Source organism: Sorex araneus, chromosome 2 (assembly GCF_027595985.1).
Source record: "Sorex araneus isolate mSorAra2 chromosome 2, mSorAra2.pri, whole genome shotgun sequence".
Taxonomy (NCBI): Eukaryota; Metazoa; Chordata; class Mammalia; order Eulipotyphla; family Soricidae; genus Sorex; species Sorex araneus.
The window spans coordinates 368,315,178-368,342,992 of NC_073303.1; the positions used below are offsets into that span (position 1 = coordinate 368,315,178).

The 27,815-nt window shown below is 43.3% G+C and overlaps 1 protein-coding gene across 2 annotated transcripts in view; it reads left to right on the forward strand.

Annotated features, from left to right (window-relative positions):
• The window catches only part of CDH20 (cadherin 20), a 239,990-nt gene that overhangs the window by 184,743 nt on the left and 27,432 nt on the right, over positions 1–27,815 (forward strand). For both annotated transcript variants that reach the window (XM_055125038.1, XM_055125039.1), the window contains exons 3-7: positions 4,487–4,781; positions 5,756–5,875; positions 9,216–9,383; positions 15,322–15,509; positions 24,824–25,077. In XM_055125038.1, coding sequence (XP_054981013.1) covers positions 4,487–4,781; positions 5,756–5,875; positions 9,216–9,383; positions 15,322–15,509; positions 24,824–25,077 — 1,025 coding nt within the window. The remainder of the gene's footprint in view (positions 1–4,486; positions 4,782–5,755; positions 5,876–9,215; positions 9,384–15,321; positions 15,510–24,823; positions 25,078–27,815) is intronic.

Genomic DNA, 27,815 nt, shown 5'->3' on the forward strand with positions numbered 1-27,815 from the left:
ATGTACCAAAATTTCTTTAACCAGTCATCTGTTCTTGGGCACTTGGGTTTTTTCCAAATTCTGGCTATTTTAAACAGTGCTGCGATGAACATGTAAGAGGCACACTCCCTTTTGCTCTCTCTCTCTCCTTTTGGCTGTTATGGTTTGCAATACAGGTACTAAGTGGCCATCATGTTTGGTCCATAGTCTACTTTCAGCACACATCTCCCATCCCGAGCAAGCCCTCCAAGCATCATTTACTTAGTGGGCCCCTCTCTTTCCCATTCTTTACGTTAGCTTCTATTCTTTCTTTTTCCTGTAATCTGCCGTACCCTAATTTAATCTATTTTATCCCAAGTAAAAGTCACCTGTGGCATGCCTACAAATTATGCCTTGTATATAACATATATGAACATACATATAGGAATATTTTATAATTCATTATACATCATATATATGCCTTGTTTCATTTTTTAAAAATGCCTTTTTTCATTAAAGAGATTCCTGTCTTTACTTACCAGTTTTATGACTGCCCAATTTTATGAAAACCCATTTCCCAATGAAAATAATTTTCATTCCCTTGTTACCTGGTTTGAAAAAATGACTTTTTTTTAATTGAATCACCGTGAAAAAAGTTACAAAGCTTTCAGGTTTAAGTCTCAGTCATATAATGATTAAACTCCCACCCCTTCACCAGTGCACATGTTCCACCACCGTGAACCCCCTCCCACACCCCCACCTGAGTGGCTAATGGTCTTCACTTTACTCTCTATACTTTGAATACATTCAATATTTCAACAGAGAACTCACTATTATTATTTGAAATTTCCCCCAACAATCAAACCTGCTGAAAAGGCATCATTTGATAATTTGTTTTCCATTGCTGAGAATGAAGATTATATGAGCTCACGCGGCCACAACAGCGGCCGCATGGTTTTGGTTTTCTGATATTTTAGCTCAGTTCACAGTCTAGATGCATTTCTATAAGAAGCCGCTGGGTGCCAAAATGGGTTAGAAGACCTCCCGGATCATAGTCTTTAAGGAGCAGAGGGGTCGTTTCGTGTGCGGCAGCTCAGGATCTCATCTGGGTGGCGAGCGTGCCGGTAACACCCCCACCCCATGATCACTTGCGAGTCACGTCACTACAAACTCATACCTCTGAGTTGGGAGCTCTAGAAGATCGAAAAATGACTTTTTAAATTCTATGCCGAAATGGCATGCTTTTTAAACTGCATAACTAGGAGATAGGGATGAGGTAATAATAATAATAATATATATATAATACAGAAAATTATATGGAGTTAGGAAATATGAGAGCTTCATACTCTAAATAGAACGCTTTCAGTAAAAAATTTGCAGCTTCTCTCAGTCAACTTTATTCTCTTAGTCCCCCTCTCTAGAGAAGACACGATCATCTTCCTCTAGCCAGCCAAAATCATTGGCTGAGTGGGTGAACTGGGAGTCCATCTGAGGTCTGCTCAAAGCTGACCACAGCCTCCAAGTGCACCGTGATCTCAGGATGCTGTGAACATATTTTCCAGTGTCTTCTTCAGACTTGTACCATTAACACTCCGAATTACACTCCCAAAAGTGTCAAGCAGCCTCCACCTCCGGCCAGTGCAGGACAGAGAAACCAACACTTTGCCTTTGCCTTCTCTGCTGCTCTCCTGGCGCCTGAAGGGAGCGGGGAAGAACGGGGCACGCTAATACCCTTTTCTCTATGCACGTTTATCATCATCATAATCGGCCCCATTTATAGTGTTCCTATTATAGGAAAGCCTGTGCGGAGTGCTTTACATACTTTAATTTCTAACGATCCTGGCAAGTCTTCAAAGTAAGTATTCATATTGTTACCTGCATTTATAGTATGAGGAATCTGAGAGTTGTAAACATCCATTTCTCAAGGGCACCTGGTTTGTCATGATGCCGTCGTGGCTGGGACAGACACGTTGACCTTCCCAGTAGAATTCTAACCCTGAATGTCTGTCGCAGAAACCAAACTTTCTGAAGCTCTCCACTGAAGTCGTCAAAGACTGGACAAACCCAGGCCACCTGGGAGCCACGGCTAGATGACCAAGTAGCACCACTTTCTGCTTTGTCTCCTTCGGAGAAGGGTTGCTCCACAGAGATCACACAAACCCTGAGCACTTGCCATCCACATAGCTGTCTATAATGAAGGATGCAGACTTTATTTCAAGGATAAAATGACAATAATCCCTGGTCTCCTTCTGACAGTCATTGTTAAGTCATATGGAAAGAGATGAAGTGGGATCAGGAAGTACAAGTGTCCTGTTAAGTACAGCTTGGAACAAACTTGGTTTGGGTTTTTGTTTTTTAATTTTTTAATGAAACGCCATAAGCTATAATTACAGACTTACAGACTTTTGTGATGACCTTTTGGTCATACAATGGTCGAGTACCCATCCCACCACCAGTGCCCATTCTCCACCACCAATGTTCCCAGTATCCCTCCCCCAGCCCCCACCCCAGCCCCCCCACCGCCTCTGTGGCAAGCACATTCCCTTTTACTCTCTCTCTCTTTTCAGGTGTTATAGTTTGCAATACAGGTAATAAGTGGCCATCATGTTTGGTCTATAGTCTACTTTCAGCACGCATCTCCCATCCCGAGTGAGTCCTCCAAGCATCCTTTGCTTGGTGTTCCCTTGTCTATCTCAGCTGCCTTTCCCCCAGCATGTGAGGCCGGCTTCCAAGCCGTGGAGGAATCCTCCTGGCCCTTATCACTGTTATCCTTGGGTGTTAGTCTCCCATTCTGTTACTTTATATTGGAACGAACTTGGAACTTAAGTACAAGCTAGTTCCAAGCTCAGGCATCCATGTACACACTTGAGTCCTTCAACTATAAGCCCAGGAACTGGCCCCCCCATAAGCGAGCCCTCCTGCCATACAGAGGAACAGCAGCAGTGAACGTCCACACTGACCCTGACAGAAGCAAGCTCCAGCCTATGAGCGAAAGCGCTGGAACAGAGGCCTCGAGGTCCTGGAGACCTCTCAGTGCTCAGGGTTTCTAGCCTCATGCCCATCATCTATGTTTGTTGGTATTTTGTTTTGTTTTGTTTAATTTTATTTAGTAAATTACACACTTATTCATGATTGGGTTTTCAGGCATGCAATGTTCCAACACCAGTCCCTTTGTTGGTGTCCACTTCCCTCCACCAATGCTCCCTCCCCTCCTATCCCTTCTACCCACCAGCCTGCCGCTATGAGAGGCATTGTTATAGATACATATACACATATGTATGTATAGCACAGCCAGTAGGGCATTTGCCTTGCACATGGCTGACCCGGGTTTGATTCCTCCACCCCTCTTGGAGAGCCTGGCAAGCTACCGAGACTATGCCGCCCGCACAGCAGAGCCTGGCAAGCTACCCGTGGTGTATTCGATATGCCAAGAACAGTAACAAGTTTGGCAATGGAGACATTACTGGTGCCCGCTCAAGCAAATGGATGAACAACGGGACAACAGTGCTACAATGCTATACACATATGTATCTATATATCTCTACCTACCTATCTATCTATCTATCTATCTATCTATATGTGTGTATATATGTGCATATATATATACATATGTCTGTCTATCTATCTAACATTTGTCCTGTGATTTACAATACTATTACTGATATACTTGACTACCTTTCAGCTCTCTTTCCTCCTCCTGGTGTACCAATTTCATCCACCACTTTTGTGGAGTTCTTGCCCCTATCCTAACTCTCACCAACTCCTTGGCAAGCTTCCTACTGAAGACCAGACCTCGATTACTTTAACAGTAATTGCCTCAATAGTAATTGCCTTTGGGCATATATTGTTCCCCCTGCTATGTTTCTTTGTAAGTTATTTATTTGCTATTTCATCAGCTTTCATCCAACTTGAATTACCATAAAGTTCTTGAAATTCAAAACTCTTCACTTAACATCAAACACCATAAAATGTTTAGGCATCTCCTTTTTCCGCTTCTGGATGGAAATGCTGAGTTCTCCTCTATTAGACGGACTCCTTTTCTCGCTTTAGAGAGTGAAACTTTCCAGAACACCTGTTTCCGTACTTTCAGGATTAAGAATCAAAAAACAGTAGGACGTTCAGGATAATGGGTGTCATGTGGAGAAACTTTCTGGTTCGTAAAGCTAGAATTTTTCTCCTTGATGGAATCATGCTAATATTTTGTGGACAAACACTAAACATGTGAATAGTTGGGAAATTTTTCCTGTTAACAAGGAAGTCATGGGGCTGGAGTGATAGTACAGCGGGTAGGGCATTTGCTTTGTAAGTGGCCAACCAGGTTCAATCCCTGGCATCTCATATGACCCCCCAAGCACCACCAGGAGTAATTCCTGTGCACAGAGCCAGGAGTGACCCCTGAGCATCGCTGGATGTGACCCAAAAAGCAAAATATAAATAAATAAAGGAAGTCATAAGTTTGGGCCCAACTGAGGACCCACTTATTTCAGATGTCTTTGTATCTGTGATAAATTTGTCTTTCTCCCTCCAGCTCCATTCAGACATGGACAGAGGGGATGGGTCCATCAAATACATCCTCTCCGGAGAAGGCGCAGGCATCGTGTTTACCATCGACGACACCACAGGAGACATCCATGCCATTCAGAGACTCGACAGGGAGGAGAGGGCCCAGTACACACTAAGGGCTCAAGCCCTGGACAGGCGGACAGGCCGGCCAATGGAGCCCGAGTCAGAGTTCATCATCAAAATCCAAGATATCAATGACAACGAGCCCAAGTTCCTGGATGGACCTTATGTCGCCACCGTTCCGGAAATGTCACCAGTGGGTAAGGTGGACAGTCACCAGGCTTCTCCAACAACAGTTCCCCCTCACCACCTGCCCCACCTCCATCTATAACAGAAGACAACTTGCAGTCCGACAAATAAATTATAAAACAGAACCCATAATGTCCATCGTCAATGTAAAATAACATAATATGAGACTGACACCCAAGGACAGTAGACACAAGGGCCAGGAATATTGCCCCATAGTTGGAAGCCTGTGTCATGAGCTGGGGGAGAAGGCAGATGGAATAGACAAGGGAGCACTAAGACAATGATGGTTGGAGGGATCGTTCGGGATGGGAGATGTGTGCTGAGAGTGGATAAAGGACCAAACGTGATAGCCTCTCAGTATCTGTATTGCAAGCCATAATGCCTCAAAGTAGAGAGAGAGTATGGGGGAAATGGTCTGCCATGGAGGCAGGGGGAGCGTTGGGAAGAGGGGGCATACAAGAGAGATTGGTGGTGGGGATTGTGCACTGGTAGAGGGATGTGTGTTTAATCATTGTATGATTGAAATTCAAACATAAAAGTTTGTAACTATCTCACGGTAGCACTGCACCATAGCATTGTTGTCCCATTGTTCATCGATTTGCTCGAGCAGGCACCATAACGTCTCCATCGTGAGACTTGTTGTTACTGTTTTTGCCATATTGAATACACCACGGGTAGCTTGCCAGGCTCTGCCATGCTGGTGGGATACTCTCAGTAGCTTGCCGGACTCTCTGAGAGGGACAAAGGAACGAAGGAATCGAACCTGGGTCGACCATGTGCAAGGCAAACACCCTACCCGCTGTGCTATCGCTCCAGTCCCACTATAGGGTACAAGATAAAAATGCCAAAAGCTCCCCTCCCAAAGGGCACTGCTGAGGAAGTAAAGCTAACATCAGTGCACATGCTGACTGCCCCTTCACAAAAGCACCCCCCGCCCCCCCAATAACTCCTGGTCTCAACAGGTTTGCACTCTCTGTCTCCTCAGGGACCTCTGTCATCCAGGTGACAGCCACCGATGCCGACGACCCAACCTACGGAAACAGTGCCCGGGTCGTGTACAGCATTCTCCAGGGCCAGCCCTATTTTTCCGTGGACTCCAAAACAGGTATTTGAGGCACCGGTCAAGTAAGCAGCATTTGGTTTATTCCCTCACAGCCCCCCTCGGAGAGATCAGTTTCCCCTTTTCACTCCTGGGAGTGTACTGATCCCGGAAGATGGTGACAAACGTTAGGATTAAGAGAGCAAACCAGCATTGCCTTCCCGGCTGGTTTTCGAGCAGCACCTGTGTTTAAGAAGTGGAGAAGGGGGCTGGAGCGATAGCACAGTGGGTAGGGCGTTTGCCTTGCACACGGCCGACCCGGGTTCTAATCCCAGCGTCCCATATGGTCCCCTGAGCACCGCCAGGGGTAATTCCTGAGTTAAGAGCCAGGAGTAACCCCTATGCATCGCCAGGTGTGACCTAAAAACAAACAAACAAAAAAAAGAAGTGGAGAAGGTCCGATGGGGTCGGGGGTCGGGCGGCAAAGACCTGCCTGCCCCCGTGGCCCTCCTCACTAACTTCAAAAATTCTCACAATTGGATTTACTCCTGGGGATTAAGGCCCATGATCACTCCCCACCCCCACCCCGCTTACACCCACCCCAAAGACCAGAGAAGATTGACACATGAACTTGTTTCATAGGGAACTAGAACCATTGATTTCTTTTTGCTTTTTGGGTCACACCCAGCGATGCACAGGGGTTACTCCTGGCTTTGCACTCAGGAATTACTCCTGGTGGTGCTTGGGGGACCATATGGGATGCCGGGGATCGAACCCGGGTCGGCCGCGTGCAAGGCGAACGCCCTACCCGCTGTGCTATCACTCCGGCCCTAGAACCATTGATTTTGACAGGGATCAAGACTTCGAGGAACCCCACAGTCCATCCTCATTGTCCCTCTTACTGGGCATGGGGAAACGGAGCTGGACCCCGGCAAAGCTCATCTCATTGTCCCCAAGTCCCCTGCCACTGGAACACCCAGTCTAAGCAGAACCAGGGGAGCTGAGACAGGTTTTGAGAAGCTGCTGGAGGCTGGCCTAGAACCTGGGGTATACCCCCCCCCCCCCGACAAAGACAGGGAGACAAGAGGAGGACAGTCTGAGGCAGAGGAGGACCTGGAGAATTTAGATTGGTAACGAGCACCTTGGCAGAAAAATAGGAACCAATCAATTGGATGTTCACCTTTTTTCCCTCGGCTTTTATTTTCATGTTTACCAGAACTGGGAGGCCAGCACTCACCTCGCACCCGTGAAGCACCTCGAAGACTTGCGGGTTGGCCAGAGCGAATTTTCTATCTGTGTCCTTTAGTCCTTGAGCCAGGATTTCTCCCTTTACTTCCATGAATGTTTCCAAATTTGTGCTTAGCAGTGATCCTCTGGTCTAGCCAAATACACGGAAATATTCTTATTCCCGTTTTTGCACACAGGAACACTGAGGGCCTGCGAGTCATTAACACACATCTTGAATAAAGACACAGTCACAGAGGTGAAAAGCCAATGGGACACTCAAAGTCACCTCTTTACAGAACGAGGGAAAAATACACTGCTAGCAGCATCCTAATAGAATTTTTTCCAGAAGTCCTAGGGGAAACCAGGCATTCAGAAAAGTGCATCATAAAAGTCAAAGTCGCAGGTGAGGGACTATAAATTAGGAGAAGGAAAGGAACGAAACTGCACTTAGGGACTTCTATAAAACAGTAACTTTAACTATCTTACAGAAGGGGAGAGGGAGGCTGGCGGAACCCCCAGGGAGGAGAAAGCGGCGGGGAAGAAGGTAATGTGTCCTTTTCTCCCCAGAGGAACCTTACATTATTTTGACAGTTCCCAGGGGGCATCTTTACTGTTAGGGTCAAAAATACATTTTTTCAAAAATCATTACTGTTATATCCAGAAGGCTTTTTTTTTTTTTTAAAGAAAATGCTGCCTGTTTCCTTGACAATAGATGTAATAGATACGTTGCAGCACGCGGTTGAAGACAGCTTTGTGGGTCTGGGTGCTACCTTTGTCATGCAAAAGAAGTCCAGGCCCTGTGGGATTATAAATTCACAGAAAAAAAAAATTCTTTGCTGGTGTCTGGCACTCAAATTTTCTCAGAGGGCGGTGACACTTTGTCACACATCCTTGGCAGGGTCGGGACAGCTTCTCGCACAGAATGGGGTACATTCTCGCCCCTCCCCTACTTAAATGAAGTCCCATCCCTTAGTGCTGCATTGACAAGGCTGCTTGCTGGGCTGACTTCATCCCTTAACTTGGGGGAAATAAACAGTCCCCTGAGCTGTCTGCCCCGCCCCACGGGCTCCCGGGCATCAGGGAAACAGAGAGGCTAGCAGGACAGAACAGAACTGAGTGGATGCACAGCCACAGCAAAAGCCAATCAGGATTCTCAGCGCAGGTACCAGGACCGCAGCGGGGAGCAGCCTAGGACGGAGGCGTGCCCCACGCTACTGGGGCTCCGGGGACCGAAGAAAAGAAGGGCTGGCGGAGAATCACCCCAGATCACAGATTCGTAAACACACGAGGCTTTGTGGTCTTGCCCCCACCCCCACCCCCCCAAGTGCCCCGTTTTCTTGGAGCTGGGTCAGCCTGCAATCACCTTGGGCCGCCGAGCAGGTCTGCCAGAGAACCATGCTGCCACCTCCTGTTCATTCTCGGTACTGCCGCCGAGGGACTGCCAAGGGGCTCAGCGGGGCTGCTTTAAATTTAACCGTTTTAAGACCTTCCTCAATGGTTGGAAGAGGGTGAGTAAGATAGAGAAGGGCCCAGGATGGTAATAATAGCTGGAAATTATCAAGCTGGACAAGAACTGAGTGTTAAACGTAGGTAAAGGGTATACCAGATAGACTTTCAGTATCTGTATTGCAAACCACAATGCCCAGAATGAGAGGGGAGAGAGGAAAGAGGGGGTGAAAGGGAGAGAAAGAGAGACAGAGAGAGAGAGACAGAGAGAGAGACAGACAGAGAGAAGGAGGGAGGGAGGAGAGGGAGGGAGGGAGAAGGGAGGGAGGGGAGGGAGGGAGGGAGGAAGGAAGGAGGGAGGGAGGGAGAGAGAGGTGGAGAGGTGGAGAGAGAGGGAGGGAGGAAGAGAGAAGGTGATGGGAGGGGAACTGGGGACTCCGGTGCTGGGGAGTGTGCACTGGTGGAGGGACGGGTGTTGCAACACTGTATGACTGAAACCTCATCATGAACAGCTTTGTAAAGATCTATCTCACAGTGATTCAATAATAAAATCTTTATAAAGAAAAGTAAAAGACCAGCACCTTCTCCAGCCCCGGGGTGCTGGGCTCGGAACAGGGGCGGCATAAGCAAGGCCAAAGCTCCCACCCAGGAGCCCCAGGAAGGACCCCGAAGCCCGTCCCCCAGACGGGACTGTGCTTTGGTTCCTCAACACCAAGTGTCCCCTGTCGTGCAGGCATTATTAGGACAGCCCTCACGAACATGGACCGAGAAGCCAAAGAATACTACGAAGTCGTCGTCCAAGCCAAGGACATGGGCGGGCAGCTCGGAGGGCTAGCAGGGACCACCACCGTGAACATCACCCTGTCGGACGTCAACGACAACCCGCCCCGCTTTCCCCAGAGTGAGTGTCTGGCCCGTGGGGTGGGATCGCGGGTCCCCCTGGCAGAGCTGGGAGGCGGGGGGGGGCTCAGTCCAAGTGCTCTTGAGCCCCCTTATCCACGGCTTCCTTTGCTGCACTTGGCCATGCAGCCCACACGTAACCTTTTCCCCTCCTGGCACCCCAGTTTCTTCTAGAAGTAAGCCAGTGCTTCTCACCTTTTTTGTCGTGTGTCTAAGTTTCATCACCCTAAAGAGTTCTTCTCAACTTTTTTTCTTGCTCACCATTGATTGTTGCCCACCCCCTGCCATAAAAAATAAATACTAAGGAAGATTAAGATTTGATTGAAGCTCAGGGACCTCTGTGTGTGTGTGAGTGTGTATTTACTAAGACAGAGAGAGAAAGAGAAAGAGAAAGAGACAATATTGTGTGTGTATCTGTGCATGTGTGTGTGCTGAGAGTCTGAGAGACAACATTGATTATGTATGTGTGTGTACTGCAAGAGAGAGAGTCTCAGAGACTGTGTATGTGTGTGTCTATGTGTACTGAGAGAAACTTAGAGACAATATTGCATGCGTGTGTGTGTGTGTGTGTGTGTGTGTGTGTGTGTTTATTTTTTTGCCCTCTCGGGGGCGACCTTGCCCCGTTAAGAGTGCAGGCAGGGGACCAGGTCTGGTGACTCGGGGTTCTTCTGATACCCTTAACCCATGAATGAACAGGTAAGTAAAGACCATCCAAGATGGGCACCAGGTGCTTGGAACCCATGACGCTATGACCATCAGATTTGAAATCCAGGCTGGGAGGAGGGAGGGTGTACATACACTGCTCTCCACAGAAGATAACCAAGAAGCAATATTTGCCAACTGATGAGCACTGAATGAAGCCTTCGCAATAAGCTGAGATGCAGCGAGGTGCCAGAGCAGGATGAAAATTTAGCAAGGGGCTGAAGAATAAAAAATAATTCAAATAAAAAGGATCATTCCACAAGGGAGATGCTATTCATTCATTTAGAAAATATTTGTTTCAGGTAGCCGTTCAAATATGGAATGTAGGGCAGCATAGAATGCCAAACCTCTGCTCTCCTAGAAATAATTTGAGTTGTAAGAAAATAAGAACAAAAATGCACCTTTACATTTAAAGATCATATCTAATGGGAGTCGTTGAAAAAAACATTTAAGCAAGGGATAAAGAAAATCAAACGGGTAGCTGTGTGGAGGACGGGCCAGTGGAAGAGCGAAAGCGGTCATCGGAAGCTGTTAGTGTGGTCTAGATTTGAACTGTCAGGACTTAAGGGAATAAAAGACAGGAGTGCCGTGATACAAATAAAAACATGCATTTCTTCCTATTGATTTCTTGGCTGCAAGATACAAGGCAGAGGGTGGAGTCAGCGGGCCACGGAGTCAGAGCTGGATTAGATCTCAGTGGCAGGCGCTAGCAGGAGAGGAAGCATGGAGGAAGCAGGGGCAGACAGACAGAAAGAAAACAAACTCCGAGTTGAATATGAAAGAGGAGTATGAGGACCAGACCCCAAGGCCTTAGGATGGTGGGATTACAGAACTGTCACTATAGTTGTGAAATCAAGCCAGGAGGGGGATGAAAATTTGGAAAACACCAATTAGAGGGTGGGGAGGAGAAAAATCTAGAACATGAGAAAATGTAACCAGCATAATTCGGGTTTAAAAAAAAGAAAAAGACTGTTAAACTACATAGAGTCAGTCTAGGCTATCAGCTTGTTAATGGTTATATTTTCAGTCTGACCAAATCAGACCACCGATTTGATCGATATAAATGCTGGGAGAGCTCAACTATGTCTATATGCCTGCTATATACAAGTCTCCCTGAGATGCCCGAAACACAAAGGCAGCTCACCAGGCAGGGGTTCACAGTGGCGCAAGACACCTCGGGAGGCTAAGCTACTGGTTTTGCAATGCAGAAAAGTCGTGCATCGGAACCGTTTATGAAGTGCCACATTGATTGGATTCTTATTGCTTTGTTGACCCTCTGGTTCCCTCTTTGTTACTTCATAAATGAAGCTTATAATGTGCATACTGGAGACGCTTAAAATCCTTCAACAAGCCAATTTGGCTTTCTAATTTGTCAAGAGATGGTAACTGTGATGAAAGTAGAAAAGACAAATTTCAAGTTATCACGTAGTTCATAAGTATATAAATCCTTGAATAGAGTTATTTTGTTATAACTCTGATGAGAAAAACTAGAATACAAACATAGTAAGAAAAAATACATATGGCCAATGTTGAACAAAATGAGCTTATTTAAAGACCTACTTCATGTTATTTTGCTTAAAGGCACAGTTTCCAAGAACTTTCAATGGAATTGGACATACTGTAGAAAAGTTATTTCACCCTAAAAATGGATGCTTCAAACAGCATCACAGAATGCAGTGAAAATGGGTTCTCACAATCCAACACATTCATACCATTCTAAAGTAAACATTTTCGATTGTCACTTTTTAGAAATAATAGAAACTCTTGGAGAGCAAGAAAGCATCCAGGCAACCATTAGACTGCCAAGAATGCAGATGTAAATATCAAAAAAGTAATCTACCTCAAAACAATTTCTGCATATTATCCTTAAGGATCATTAGTTTTAGATTTGAAAACGCTCTATCTCACCATTAAATATTTTCCCATCTATTTCTTATTACTAAGCTTAAATGATACTATTATTTCACAAACCTACAATATTAGACTCATATGCACTCACTGGGAGGGGGTGGCTTTTAGATTCTCAGGAGTTCCTCCTGGCTCAGTACTTGATCGATCCCTCTGGTCTCTGGAGGGCTGTGTGGGCTGTTGAACCCAGACCCCTGCATCAAAGCAAATGTTTCACACCCTTGAGCTCTCTCCTTGGGCTCCTCTTCTGCATTAGCAAGTTTTTGATTCTTCATTGTATTTCTTTTTCATTAATATTGCTATAACAATAGCACATCAGGTAGGGCGTTTGCCTTGCACGCGGCCGACCCAGGTTCCATTCCTCTGTCTCTCTCAGAGAGCCCAGCAAGCTACCGAGAGCATCCCTCCTGCAAGGCAGAGCCTGGCAAGCTCCCCATGGCATATTCAATATGCCAAAAACAGTAACAACAAGTCTCACAATGGAGACATTACTGGTGCCTGCTTGAGCAAATCGATGAACAATGGGATGACAGTGATACAGTGATAATAAACGGTGGAATGGGGACAAAATGACTTACTATTTTATATTGAACAAGCACAGTCACTGGTGATGGAACCAGATTTAATGAAATATCAAGATCCCAGGATATTTATTTCATTAAAAAATTTTTTTTATTGAATCACCATGATTCAATAAAATTACAACAAGTTACAAACTTGTTCATGACTGGGTTTCAGTAAATGATGTTCCAACACCCAACCCTTCACCAGTGTGCATTTCCTACCACCAATGTCTCCCATTTCTCTCTGACCCCTCTAGCCTGCCTCTACGGCAGGAGTCGCCCTCTCCCTCTCCCTCTCTTTCTCTCTCTCTCTTTCTCTCTCTCTTTCTCCCTCTCTCTCCTTCCTTCTCTCTCCTCCCTCTCTCTCTCCCTCTCTCCCCCTCTTTCTTTCACCCCTCTTTTGGGCATTATGGTTTCCAATATAGGTACTGAAAAGTTATCATCTTTACCTCCTTTCAGCACTCAGTTCTTGTCCATAGTGATCATTTCCAACTATCATTGTCATAGTGGTCCCTTCTCTATCCTAATTGCTCTCATTCCCCCACCCCCCACACACACAAAAAAACCCCACCACCTGTGGCAAGCTTCCAAACATGGACCAGTTCTGGTTTCTACTGTCCTTGGGTTAATTTATTTCTAATATTTTTCTAATATAAGGCAGCACATGAAGACATTGTCTCCATATGTTTGTTTAATCCTAGAACGCACTGTTCCTGGTGTGGATACAATTGCAGGTGGATACTTCTTTTCCCCTAAAAGTTGTTGTAGCAAAGTCTAATCTATCAACAGTTTTGGAAGTGAATGGGGAAAAGATCATGAAATCCAAGTGCCTGCAAGCTCATATAGACATTAGCATTTTGGTGGCTCATATTTCTAAAGTACAAGCATTATATTTTCTGTGCAAGGGAAAGGGGGGGATTGTGCTGTGAGCTGGCTGGAAGCTGTCAGACTTCCCAAATCTTTATTAAACTCAAGTCTTCACATACTAGGCTTCTCTGTAGCTTACAATGCATATTAGGATAAAAGAGATCATGTCAATACTGAAAATATGATTGTAAGTCACATTATGATTGATAAAATAATAAGTAGCTTCGAAAACTTGAGCCCCAAGGAAGTTGAGTTAGCAAAGATACAACTTTGGAGATGACAATGAACTCATTTAATTGAGGAGTCAAGATATCAAATTGAAAACGGGAGCATGGCTAGCTCTGATCTTACCTATGTGAGAAATCTTTGGGCGTTCTATTCTAGAACAAAAGAGCAGAAAACTAGCACAGGTCTGTCCACAGAGACCCAGGTACATAAGCACAATAACAGGCAACTCATGGAGTTGATGGCTCTTGCTCTGCATGACCATTCCTATTTAATAGATTTCGTGGTCACCATTAAATTGGGAGATCACTGTATCACTGTTATCCCATTGGTCATCGATTTTCTCAAGTGGACGCCAGTAATGTCTCCATTCATCCTAGTCTTGAGATTTTAGCAGTCTCTCTTTACTCATTCTTCCCAGCGGTGCCACATTGGAAGCTCTTTCAGGGTAAGAGAAATGAGACCCACCATTGTTACTGTATTTGGCATATCAAATATGCCACGGAGAGCTTGCCAGGCTCTGCCATGCAACTAGGCTATAAGAGATCGTGTGGCCGCAAATGCAGCCTCAAGCTTCCAGAAACATTGTTTTAGTCTCTGGATCTTGACCGTTGATGGGATTCCACGGCACCAAGAGCAGTTTGTGGGTGTGGCTGCCAAGCTACTGGAAAATGGGGTGTCTGGGCGGACAAGGCCCAGTCCCGATTTGAGCAGGCTTGGAGACCTCAGCCCCAGGTCCCGCACACCTGAGTTCCTCCGCTGGTTCCTTCATGTGTGAGGCTCGTCCAAACGTGTGGAGAGGGGCCTTGAGCATGACTGTGGCTGGGTTCCAGAGGTCTTCGGCTGCCAGGGCTCTGCTCAGGGTGGGGAGGGAAACTCAACCCAGCCCCTCTGAGGGGCCCCAGTGAAGACAGCCAGGTGCAGGGGCAAGAGACTCTGAGGAGATATGTCCGTAAATATGGATACTTGATACCTGACCAAGCCATGAAGAAAAATGCAAGCATCTGAAATGTGATCAGAATAAGTACATCATTACCTCAATGGTTTTCTAGCTTTCTCAGATGGAATTAACATTTGGGGAAATGGTTCCTTAAAAAGGAAGCAAGGTACTTCCTACAACTCAGAATGGAAATTCACTGTCACTGTCACTGTCACTGTCATCCCGTTGCTCATCGATTTGCTCGAGCGGGCACAGTAACATCTCTCATTGTGAGACTTATTGTTACTGTTTTTGGCATATGCAATATGCATGGGTAGCTTGCCAGGCTTTGCCGTGTGGGCTCCATACTCTCGGTAGCTTGCCAGGCTCTCCGAGAGGGGCGAGGAATCGAACACGGGTCAGCTGCATGAAAGGCGAAAGCCCAGCCGCTGTGCTATCTCTCCAGCTCCGGAAATTCACTAAGATGAGAAATATTTTGTTTTTGCTCCTTTCTATCCTTAGGATTATAATCAAACTATTTTGACCTCTCCTTACCAAACTCATAGTTTAGGCTATGACTTCAAACCATTTGTTCAACCTCTTTGATTGCTGGTGTTTATCTGTTGAACTCAGAATTTAATTGTTAAATTGGGAGAAAGATGTTTTGCTTAGCATGCCTGATGTGATGTGATACTAATGAGGTATCTTTCATGATGAAGATGACCAAGAATGGCCATTCTGACCCTTGTTCCCAGAGCATTATCAAATGAGTGTGTTGGAATCAGCTCCAGTGAGCTCCACTGTGGGGAGAGTATTTGCCAAGGACTTGGACGAAGGCATCAATGCCGAGATGAAGTACACTATTGTGGATGGAGATGGTGCAGACGCCTTTGACATTAACACAGATCCCAACTTCCAAGTTGGCATCATCACTGTCAAGAAGGTAATCTCACTCATTTTTGCAAGTCATTTTCATGGATATTTTGAATATATGTGAGCTATTACTATGGCCTTTATTACTATTGATATATATTGCTTCAAATTTAACAAATGCTTTTTTCTATTATTAAAAAAGAAAAACACTTTGGTCTGGGAAGAATAGAGAGCTTGAAGGGCTGAGTACATGCTATGTATGTAGGAGGCCCAAGTTCAAACCCCAGCACCGAACATCCCCTGAGCACTCCCAGGAGAGACTCCTGAGCACAGAGCTGGGAGCAGCCCTCAGGCATCTCCAGTCATAGCCTCCACACTCACAAAACACTCTTGGGCTGCTTAGCTCTCTAGCTGTTTACCCCAAAATTTAGCTTAGTAGTACAGCACTTGAGTTCTGTGTGTGTCAGGTCCTGAGTTTAATCCCCAACACTGAAAATAATTACAAATCACTGTATCACTGTCATCCCCTTGTTCATCGATTTGCTCGAGCAGGCATCAGTAATATTTTCATTCATCCCAGCCCTGAGATTTTAGAAGCCTCTCCTTACTCATCTTTCCCAATGATCAGAGGCTCTTTCAGGGTCAGGGGAATGAGACCTGTTATTGTTAGTGTATTAGGCATATCGAATATGCCACGGGGAGATTGCCAGGCTCTTCCGTGCAGGCAATTACAAATAGAAATGTTTAAGAATAAACAAAAACTCTTACTCCTTTTGCTTACATGGAAACATGAAAACCACTGTGCAGAAAAGGTCAACATTTTACAGACGAGGTACCAGGTGTGGGAAAAAATATATAGTATGACTGTCATTTACATGACTAGCTCACTACTTAGCCACTTAAAAAATTCTTGTAGCTTAATTCTCTAATGATGTTAATGACTTGATCAATATTTGCATTTGAAAGCACCCATTTTTTACCATAGTGTGCCATAATATCAATAAAACATGCCACAGTATCATTTGTGAATCAATAAATAACATGCAAGAACCTTTTAATTGCTACTTGAAGATCCATAGATGCTAATTAGACTTGGAAAAGCTTTATCAAAGATAGCTGCTGAGTATTGAAACTTCTTTGCTTCATAAATTACAAAATTTTCTCAATATAACCTATCCACTCCTACAGTGACATGAAGCACATGTGGTTCTACTAAGCTGGAAGAGATGACATTTTAAAAATTGGAGTTTTAATATCCTAATAAATCTACATCCAATTAGAAAACGTTAATTCAAAATTCACTGACTTATTCTTCCTTCTCTATTTTAAATATTTCATATCCTGAGATGTCTTAAATTATTCATTTCACAGGTATTTGCTGAGTACTTATTTATGTGTCAGTACTATGTCGGCTTCTAATTTACAGTAAAAAAATGAACATCTTGGAGATAGATAAAGGAGTTAAGCAGATACAGAGAGATAGTACAGGAGTTAAGGTGCTTGTCTTGCATGCAGCCAACCCCATTTTGATCCTTTGCACCTCATATGGTCCTTAAAACATCCCCAAGAATGATCCCTGAATGCACAGTCTGTACTAACCCCCTGAGCACCACTGGGTGTGTCCAAAAAATCCAAAAACTCTGCCCCCATGGAACTTGCATTCTAATATCAGGAAGAAAACCATCACAATAGCAAAAAAGTCAATAATACTTTTTTGTTGTGAATAATAGAAAGTGCTAAGTGCTGTGGGGGTGGATAGAAAAATAGAAAAGACAATTTGAGAAAGGTTGTTGGGTTCTTAGTGACAGAGAGAGTGGCAGCTATGTAAGGACTTCAGTGGGAATATTCACTGCATTGAATTGGTCCTTTGAATGATGTTCAGTGGGATTTGGATGTGGCATCCCTGAAGATTACAGACGGGCAGCAATACAGTGAGGGAAGAACTCCAAGCAGAGAGCCAGTACAAGGGTCCTCAGGCAGAACTCTTCCTCCTTGTTTCAAGAGCAGCATGGGAGGACAGGTAGCATAGAGGTTAAGGCACTTGCCTTGCAAGCAGCTGTGCCAGGTTCTATCTCTGGCACAGTATATGGTCCCCCAAGCACTGCCAGGAGTGATCTGTGAGCACAGTAGCCCTGAGCATTACTGAGTGTGGAAAAAAAATCCAGTACCAAACGAATAAAAAGAACAAGGGGCTCATTAGATTGTGTCAAATGCAAAGGGAAAGTAGGAAAGGACCAAGAATACCAGAGTGTGGGGGACGCTGAGAAGGAAGTAAGAGCTTTGAGTTTTGCTCTAAATGGAGAACAACTGGACATGACCAGACTTTCATCATAACATGAGTCCTCTGAAGGTCATGTGAGAAAGGGCCACAAAGATCCACGTCTAGGAAAAAGGGAGGCCACATGAAGCGGAGAGCTTGGGACGGGGGCAATCTCATTTTCTAGCAGGCTGGAGAGGAGAGGAAAGAAAGACATGTCAGTTCAGCAGCCAAAAGAATAGTGCAGGGGCTGGAGCAATAGCACAGCGGGTAGGGCGTTTGCCTTGCACGTGGCCAACCCGGGTTCGAATCCCAGCATCCCATATGGTCCCCTGAGCACCGCCAGGGGAGATTCCTGAGTGCATGAGCCAGGAGTGACCCCTGTGCATCGCTGGGTGTGACCCAAAAAGCAAAACAAACAAAAAAAAAGAATAGTGCAAGCCTTCACTGGGACGGATATGCCAAGCAGGTAGAGCACTCGGCACCCAGGGGCGGTGGCTGAGATGCAGTTCTGGCCACGTGGTGTTTCCAGGGTCTCTTAGACTACCACATAGAGTTGTAAAGTCAGTTATAGGGGTCTGGTGTCAGGGGGAGAAATTTGGGATTGGAATACAAACTGGGGAGCCGTTAGCATAAAGAATTATATTCCAAGGAATGCATCATAGCTGGGAGTAAATCAGTGAAATGAGGTGCAAAACCCAATGTGAAGTTAGGGAGTCACAGACAAAGGGAGACCGAGAGGAGATACCAAGAGGGCAGAGGGAAAGCCAAGGGAGTGCGTTCCCCAGGAGACACAAAGAAACTGCTTCGACGACAAGGGAGGAATCAGCTGTGACAATGAAAATTAATAATTCGCATTAGGGCATGAAGCCCTCCATGACCTTGTTAGAAGCAATAAGGTCCAAAGTTTTAATGCGACACAAATTCATGTGTTTGATAATTGCGTTTCATAGAGATGTAAGATGCTGTTCCACCAACTGCAGAAAAGGAAGTGTTCACAGTTGCGTCTGTATTTAAGTTGCAATCAAATACAGCAGAGACAGGGAGAGCTAACATTTCACCAACCACAAATTTTTAGAAACAGCAAACTATTAACTCCAAGTAGGAAAAAATGCTGAGATTCAAGTCAAAAGACACACTTAGCTCATCCTTTGAGAATTAGTAATAACAAACTAGAATTATACAAAGCGAAGAGAAATAACGCCAAGCTGGGTTATGAAACAGGATTAAAAACATTCCTCTCAAATTTGTGAACAACTCAGGACACATTTTTGTCATGACTCGTAACTGTAAACAAAGTAAAAACTCAAAGATTTGGATGATCTTCTTTCTTACTAGTAATTGAATGGGGACAGTTATGTGGGTATGTGGGGAGGGGGGTTTCCCAGCAGCACTCGGGGTCACTCGAAGCGATATTCTGCGCCAAGGACATGAGTTGGTACTAAGGTTTGGGCTCAGGCCCATTGACATGGTACCACTCAAGCCATTAAGGTGCTGGAAATTGAACTTCAGAGCTAGGCAAGGCTCCAGCTACATGGATTACTTTCTTAGTAAAATAGTTTAAAATGAGTCAATACTAAAAAAACTTTGGGATTGTCAACATATTTCATATTTTGTTTTGTATCTTAAAATAATGTATAAGTTCACATAATATAGATTCATGTCATACTATAAAGTATGCCATTTATTGGAGAAAACAATAACTCACTAAGTTTTTTTCTGAAAGAAACCTAGGAATATCATTTTTTCAGCTTTAAACCTAGAGAAAAGATTGAAACTCGTAAGACAGAATCCTACTTCATTGTCATGACTAAAGTTATATCCATGTTTAAACAAAAAAAAATATGTATATATATCAATTTTTCTAAGGTTATTTGGCTTCTCTTCTTCTGAACTTATGAAGGACCAGAAATGGAATTAAGAAAGAAGTCAATAAGTTGGACAAGTCAAACATAATAAATACTTTAGAGGCTGTTCAATCTATATCTTAGGAACAACATTCCGATGTATGATCCACACCCAGCTCCCTACTATGTCATTATTAATGTCTTATAAAATTGAAACTAGACCTCTGCTTTTGATTTATCTTCCTAAGGCATACTAATTTTCCAAAAGACACATACTTTTTCAAAAAAAGAGAAATGAAATTGAATTGATAAAACTGAGTCTTCATAAAACTACACTGATTACTGCTCAGTTCCATGAATCTTTTTGGCTTTAAAGTAATCGATTAATTGATTTTCCGTCTCTTAAATTAAATGCTTGAAAGATAATGTGGACTGGTTAATTTTCAGGACATTCTTTATTCTCACCGAGCAGGACGTGATGCCATTCCCTGGCCTGCAGTGTGTTTTCCATCTTCCAGGATACAGCCAGTGGTTGTTCTAAGTCCATTCTCCTTGATGACAGGCCAGAAAGAGCAAAACTTCTTTTGTCATTACATCTAAAATGCCATAAATTGTCACTCGTGACATCGCTTCATATTCCAATTTAAGAGGGGCGGGAGCTCTTGTCCAATAATTTAAATGATTCAGCCCTTTCTTTTTTTTTTTGTATGATTCAGTCCTTTCTTAATCTTGTTTATAGTTGTTGAAAACTGTGTTATAAATACAGCTATATCTGCCTTACAAATACCAGATTTATTTTCCATTTATGTTACGCAATTCTGCCTACATAAAAACTATTGTTTCAATAGCAAATCATAATTTCATTCTTTTAAAGATAATTTAGAAGGCAACAAGTTTCAAAGCATGCAGTGCCAACAATATGCAAAGTCAAGTCAGCTGACGCTGAACAATTGGAACAGCTTTGACAAGGTTTGGCTTACAAAAAGGGACAAGTATTCTATATCTTAGGATCTACAGCAACTGTAAGTTTTCTCAATCGGACAGGCTTGATTATCTCCAAAACATAAAAATAGAAAAGATGACAAATCTATATATAATCACTCAGTCAGTACATGTTACTATATTACAAAATAGTTTTGTATTATTTATTGTAACAACATTTTCCACTGTTTGTACAATTTTAGGCCCTCACTAAGCATGGAAAACAAATTTGAAGTCATAGCCTTTGTCAAAATAATAAAAAATCATTGATAGTAAGAAGAGCAATATGGAAATGTAGCAAAGCGCTCTGAGAGCACGAACGGACATAATTAATTTTGTTTAGGGAATCACAGTACTATTTTATGCCACCACTTTCACAACTATTTTCAAAGATATCACTGTATCTCATTGTATCACTGTATCCTGTTGCTCATCGATTTGCTCGAGTGGGCACCAGTAGTGTCTCCATTGTGAGACTTGTTGTTACTGTTTTTGGTATATTGAATACACCATGGGTACCTTGCCAGGCTCTGTAGTGAGGGCAAGATACTCTCGATAGCTTGCCGGGCTCTTCAAAGATATAAAAGCTTTTTTATTTTTGTGCACTTTTTACTCTTGAAAAATTCTTGAATTTGGAAACAGTTCTCAGATATTATAACTATTATAACTATATAAGTAAACAATTCCTTTTTATTAAAATGAAATACAAAATCATTTTAAGAGAAAATGTTAGCAACAATTTAACTCACTCTAGTCTTTCCAACAGACTAGAATAATTAAGAATCCATAAGTTTAAAAAATATAATCCATAAGTTTAAAAAATATAAACTAAACTCAAACTGGGTCATATATATAAATATTAAAAATCTCTAAAATTACTGGAGAAAAAATAGGAGAAAGTCCTTGTGACCATGATTAAGTCAAAGATAATAGTTATATCACCCAAATGCCAACATACAAAATAAAAAGTGAGGGGCCGGAGCGATAGCACAGCGGGTAGGGCGTCTGCCTTGCACGCGGCCGACCCGGGTTCGATCCCCGGCATCCCATATGGTCCCCCAAGCACTGCCAGGAGTAATTCCTGAGTGCAAAGCCAGGAGTAACCCCTGAGCATCGCTGGGTGTGACCCAAAAAGCAAAAAAAAAAATAAATAAAAATAAAAAAATAAACAAAATAAAAAGTGATAAATGAGACATTATCAAAATTATTATTTTCTTTTCTTCAAAAATCATGGTTACCAGGCTGGAGGGATAATACAGCATGTAAGGTAATTGCCTTGCTTGTGGTCAAATAAGATTCAATCCCTGGCACTGCATACAGTCTCCCCAAGCACCGACAGGAGTGATCCCTGAGCAGAGAGCTTAGAATATATCCTAAGCAAAGCCAGGTGTGTCCCAAACACAAAACAACGAAAACAAAAAGAAAAATCACTATTAAGAGAATGAAAAGGCAAATCACAGATTTGGTGAACATATTGCAAATCACACTTCTGATAAAAGACTTGAATATAAAACATACATGTCTTCAAGAAGACACATGAAGATGGCCAACATCACTGGGTTAACTTGTCAAAACCACAATTAGACAGCACTTCACGTGCACTAAGATGCTAAAATCAGAAACTGACACAGAGTTGGAGCATCCAGAATTCTCATACATGTCTGGTAGAAGTGCACAGGGGAGGGACCGGAGTGATAATACAGTAGGTAGGGGCTTGCCTTGCATGCAGCTTACCTGGGTTCAATTCCCAGCATCCCACATGGTCTTCCAAGCCCTGCCAGGAGGATCCCAGAGCACAGAGTAAGGAATAAGTCCTGAATACCACTGAGTGTATCCCAAAACCAAAAAATTACAATGGTACTGCCAGTTTAAAAACTGGGCTGGAAGCTTCTTATAAGGTTAAAAAATCTCACTGCTCAATCCTTCAATCACATTCTTAGGTGTTTACCCAAAGGTATCTGTATTTAGACAAAACATGTATACAGCTGTTCATAGCAACTGCTTTGGAAATTGGAAACAACCCAAATGTATCTCTAGTAAAAAAGAAGAAAAGAACAAACAAACTGGGCTCATAAGGAATACCACTTAGCAACAAAAAGAGACCAACCCCTCCTCCCTATAGCAACACAGATGAGCCTCAATGCGTCATCCAAGAGAAAGAAGCCAAACTAATGCTTGTGTATATATGACATTCTCTCAATAGGGACAGACGGGACAGAAACTGAATCAGTGGTTGCCAAGAGAAAAGAGCTGACCATAAAAGGCAGGGCCATGAGGGTGCTGGAACATTTCTACATCTTAATTACCATGGAAAATACATGACTGTATTATACATTTGTCCAAACCTGCAAAACTTTAGCTAAAGCAGTTGAATTTAAGGTATGCTCATTATACCTTACATTTATATATAATGTGTATATATAACTTATATATATACATATTATATATACATATTATATATATGTGTGATATATATAATATGTATATATAGCTTATATACATATTATATATATCATACCAAATGAGAAGAAATGACTAAGAGCATATGCTTTCCCAAGCTTAAACCTAACCTAAGATAAAGTGACAATTCTGGGAGTTATCCATATATAAGAAAAGAATATTTCTTTGCTTTTTTGGGCCACCCCTGACTGTGCTCAGAGCTTATTCCCAGCCCTGTGCTCAGGGATCACTTTTGTTGGGAACCCAAGGCCTATCTTTGGGTGCCAGGGATAGAACCCAGGTGAGCCATGTGCTAGGCAAGTGCCCGACCTGCTTTACTATTTCTCTGGCCCAGGGAAGAATTTTGTGGAACTAGAATACCAGCCCTGATAGATATCTAGATTTATAGGCTGAGTATAAATAACACATGTCAGAGGATTCCTCCAAATATGCTGTAATGTTTATGAAAATCTGGTCTTTTGATTGAGGACTCAGGAGGTAGACAAGACTCCGGAAATGGGTGCGTGGTTTAAATGGGAATGTTGGCACCATGGAACCAGAAGTGCAATGCCTGGCACTCGTGATGGAGAACAAATGGCAACCCAACAATAGCAACAGACAAACCAAGCTTAAAACCTGAAAGAAGTGGAATTAGAGTAACCCCCACTACTACTCGTTTCTCACAAGCCATACAATTGCATAAATGGAAATATCTCCTAACATGAAATATGCTGACATTTACCAAAAAAAAGCACAAAAGAATGTTTAGCTAGAAAGATGTAAGTCCTTGACAAGTTGACATGTGACTTTTAAGCATTTGTAACTGCTTTGCTATTCACTGTAATTATTTTATAGGACAGGCATTACATGATTTTTTAAATGATTGATGATATTTTCAGGTGATTGTTACTTAAAACATTTAAACATCTTTGTCAGTTTGAAAACCGTAAATCTTAAGAAATAGCATTCTAAACATTTTCGTGAGTGTTTATTTTGACATAAAACATGGCAGAGCCAGATTTTTTTTAAAAGTAGGTTAGATTAAATTTTATAATGAACAATCGAAAATTTATGTTATGACACGGAATTTTACCAATGGGAACTTTGCAAATGAGCCCTGGGTAAGTAATTTAAAATTCTCAACCAGGTTTTCCATTCCAACACCATGTAACCACAGCAGTTTCGTCCAATCATATGACCTCTCCAAGTCTCTTCCTCCAACTGCAACATCAGGCACTGAATTTTAATAGAGAACATCTAGGACCAACTAAATGTACAAATATTGATCTGACATAGTACCCTGAGAATCCCAGTGAGAGCTTCTGGTAAGTTTCCTGGAAAAGTGGGGGAAAAAAATTGCTTTTTTTGTACCTGATTTTTTTGAAGGAAGAAAATTTTAAAAGCCTCGGCCTTAGTTCTGTGGATTCTAAAATAGAACATTTTCATGGAATCTTTTCAAGTGAACATGTGTATCTAAAGACAAAGGGAACCATCCTGATGAAAACGTGGGCATACTCCAGCTTGTTTAAGGCTGAGGTTTTCAACCATAGGTCTGCAGGGTTAAAAAGATTGAAGACCATTGATCACTTGCCAGTGTGGCTTTTCTCTTTCTGAAGTAGCCAATATCGCTCTGACCTGCCTCATCATTTGTTAAAGCCAAGAACTTTAACAAGGACTTTAACAAGGACTTAAGAGAAGGACCAATGGAACAAAGGAAAAGTTCTCGTGGTTTCCCTCTGTCTCTTCCCCGATATTTTAATGAACTTGGCCAGCTGCCCACCAAGATTGAGCATCCTTTAGGACCTGACATAGCTGCTGGCATTTAATCAATTTTCCTTTCATTGTTGTTTCTTTTTTCAGCCCCTGAGTTTTGAAAGCAAGAAAAGCTACACCTTAAAAGTGGAGGGAGCCAACCCTCACCTCGAGATGCGTTTTCTGAATCTGGGCCCGTTTCAGGACACGACCACGGTGCACATCAGTGTGGAGGATGTGGATGAACCCCCAGTATTTGAACCGGGCTTTTATTTTGTGGAGGTTCCTGAGGATGTGCCCATCGGAACGACCATTCAGGTCATTTCTGCCAAGGACCCTGATGTGACCAACAACTCAATCAGGTTTTTTCACAGACCTCATTTTCCCCTTACAAACCCAAATCTTCTCTTCCCTGGGGATAATTTTCTAGCCAGTGTTCCCTTCGCTCCTTCTGCATCTAGACACTGTGTTTAAGTAGCTTAGCCATTTCACATTACTTAGACGAGAAGTGCCATCACGTCCTGGGTTCACTGGCAATTAATTCAGTCAGCTACCCTCCCTTCATTTCTCAGTTGCAAATTTACTGATATGCTGGGCTGATCCTTGTTGTGGGGTGTCCTGTGCATTGCAGAATGTTTAGCAGCATCTCCCACCTCTCTCTACCCAAGAAGTGCAAGTAGCATCACTCTAATCTTTAAAAACCTAAAATGTCCCCAGATAATGCCACGTGACCTGAGAGACATCCAGAATCACACCCAGTTAAGAACTATCCATTTAAATGAAGCATAGACATTAAGGGCCAAAATTTAAATATATATATATATTAAAAGGTATTGATGCTTGGTAAGTATAAAAGCAATTAAAACACATTCTTCCCCTTTGTTAAAATGTCAAATGACCCTTTGACATTTTGACTTTAAAAACAGAAAATGTAACTTCCCTTCACATACCATGGAAAGAATAGACACGAATCTCCTTCTGGTGCCACACTGGACAAACAGGGCTTTTTCTTGCCAACCCTGAGTGAAACAAGTTTCTCCAAAGCACGTTTTCGAGCAAGCATCAAGCTGAGATGCTAAATGCTCCCACCTGGAGAGAAGGAGAGAGCTGATGGCACAACCTTGGCCATTTCCCACCGACCCCGGCGCCCAAGTGCACACAGCTGGTCATAGGTTGACACCTCAAGCTTCCAGAGCAGCTGCCAAGCCTCTGAGGCTGACAGGAAAGATCAGGATTCCCAGGCTGTTGGAGGCCATCTGTCGCATTAATTGTAGAAAACTGACAGACGGTCAAACGTACCTAAGGCTGTAAGGCAGAAAACACCCCTGTCAGAGGACCTTTCTGTCAGTGAGTTTCGTCTCTTACCTGGTGCCATTTTCATCTAATGAAAAGATGCTTTTGTAGTTTCTGAAGATAACCATATCGAGGAAGCCTGCTTTCTCTTTCTGATTAGTGAACATTTCTCATTTTCTAGCACTAAAATGGCTTAAATGATGTTGTTTGAATTCTTAGATTTATACCAGGAAGCTAATCTTCCTCTTAGGAGTTTCAACAAGTTTATAGGCGTTATATTTCAACCTTGAGTTTTTTTTCTTTGCATAATAGGATAGAAACAAGTTAGCCCTATAATCTCTCAAAACAGCCACAACATAAATGAAGCAGATCCTATTAAAAATGTATATTTTCAGAAGCCAAGAAATTATACTTACATAGAACCTAATCAATTAGTCTGTTCACATTGAAGAAGATACTGTGAAGAAGACTTTAGGGAATAAACCTTTATAAGAGGAAAATGTTTGAAGTAGAACAAGCACAATCTTTTTTTTTCATTGTTATTTTAATTTATTTCATTGTAGGCACTATGATTTACAATACTGGGGTTTTTTTTTGTAGTGAGTCACAGTGAGGGTACAGTTACAGATTCACGTCTTTCCGTGCTTGTTTTTCCCTCATGCAATGTTCAAGAACCCATCCCTCCACCAGTGTCCATTCTCCACCACCAATCAACCCAGTATCCCTCCCACCCCCTGATCCCATCCCCTGCCCCACCCCGCCTCTGTGGCGGGACATTCCAATTTGTTCTCTCTCTCCTTTTGGGTGTTGTGGTTTGCAGTAGGGGCACTGAGTGGCCATCGTGTTCAGTCTCTAGTCTACTTTCAACACGCATCTCCCTCCCCGAGCAGGATCTCCAATCACATTTTACTTGGTGCTCCCTTCTCTATCTGGGATGACTTTCCCCCAGCGTGTGAGGCCAGCTTCCAAGCTATGGAGCCAACCTCCTGGTATTATATACTACTATCCTCGGGTATTAGTCTCCTACTCTGAGAACAAGCACAATCTTAAAAGCATCAGCTCCCATTTTGTTTTTCTTTCCCTTTTTTTTTTAATTGATTGCATCAGCTTCCATATCCAAAACAATCAGAATGCCCAATGGACGGATTCTTCCATATTATAAGCAGAGTAAATAGGATTCTATTAGGTGTCATACTGCTCTATGACAAGCAAAAGAGGCTTAAAGGGAATCAAGCAATATACATGCAAACACATACATAGATACACACACACACACACACACACACACACACACACACACACACACACACACATACCCTAGAGTGTATGTGCAGTATTCAGAACTAAGCCATTACCTCAAAATATATCTAGCAAGTTACTCAAAACGCCAGCAGGTCTAACTCTACCAGCAGGAGCAAAATGAGGTTCCCAGAATGAGGCTCCTGCCCGGCTCACAGAGAACGCGGCTTGGCCGACGTGGCGCGGCAGTGAGCCATGGGGAGCCCCATGATGGATCGAGTGCCTGCCTGTTTCACTAGCGCCAGCAGAGCGTGGGCAGTCCAGACCCCAGGGCACGGGCTCTGGACCCATTCTAGGCCAGGACGCTGAGACAGCAAGCAAGGAAACAGTCACAGACCTGGAGGTAGCGAGGCAAGGCCAAGTTCTACTGCTTAGGCGGCCAGAGCATCCTGCTCCAGCACGGGCACAAGAAGGAAACAGCTGTCACATCTTAAGATGTGTGGCCCCTGACTCTGTACTAGCCCGTAGGACAAAGTGACCCCCGGGACGGCAGCAGAGTAAGCGAGGT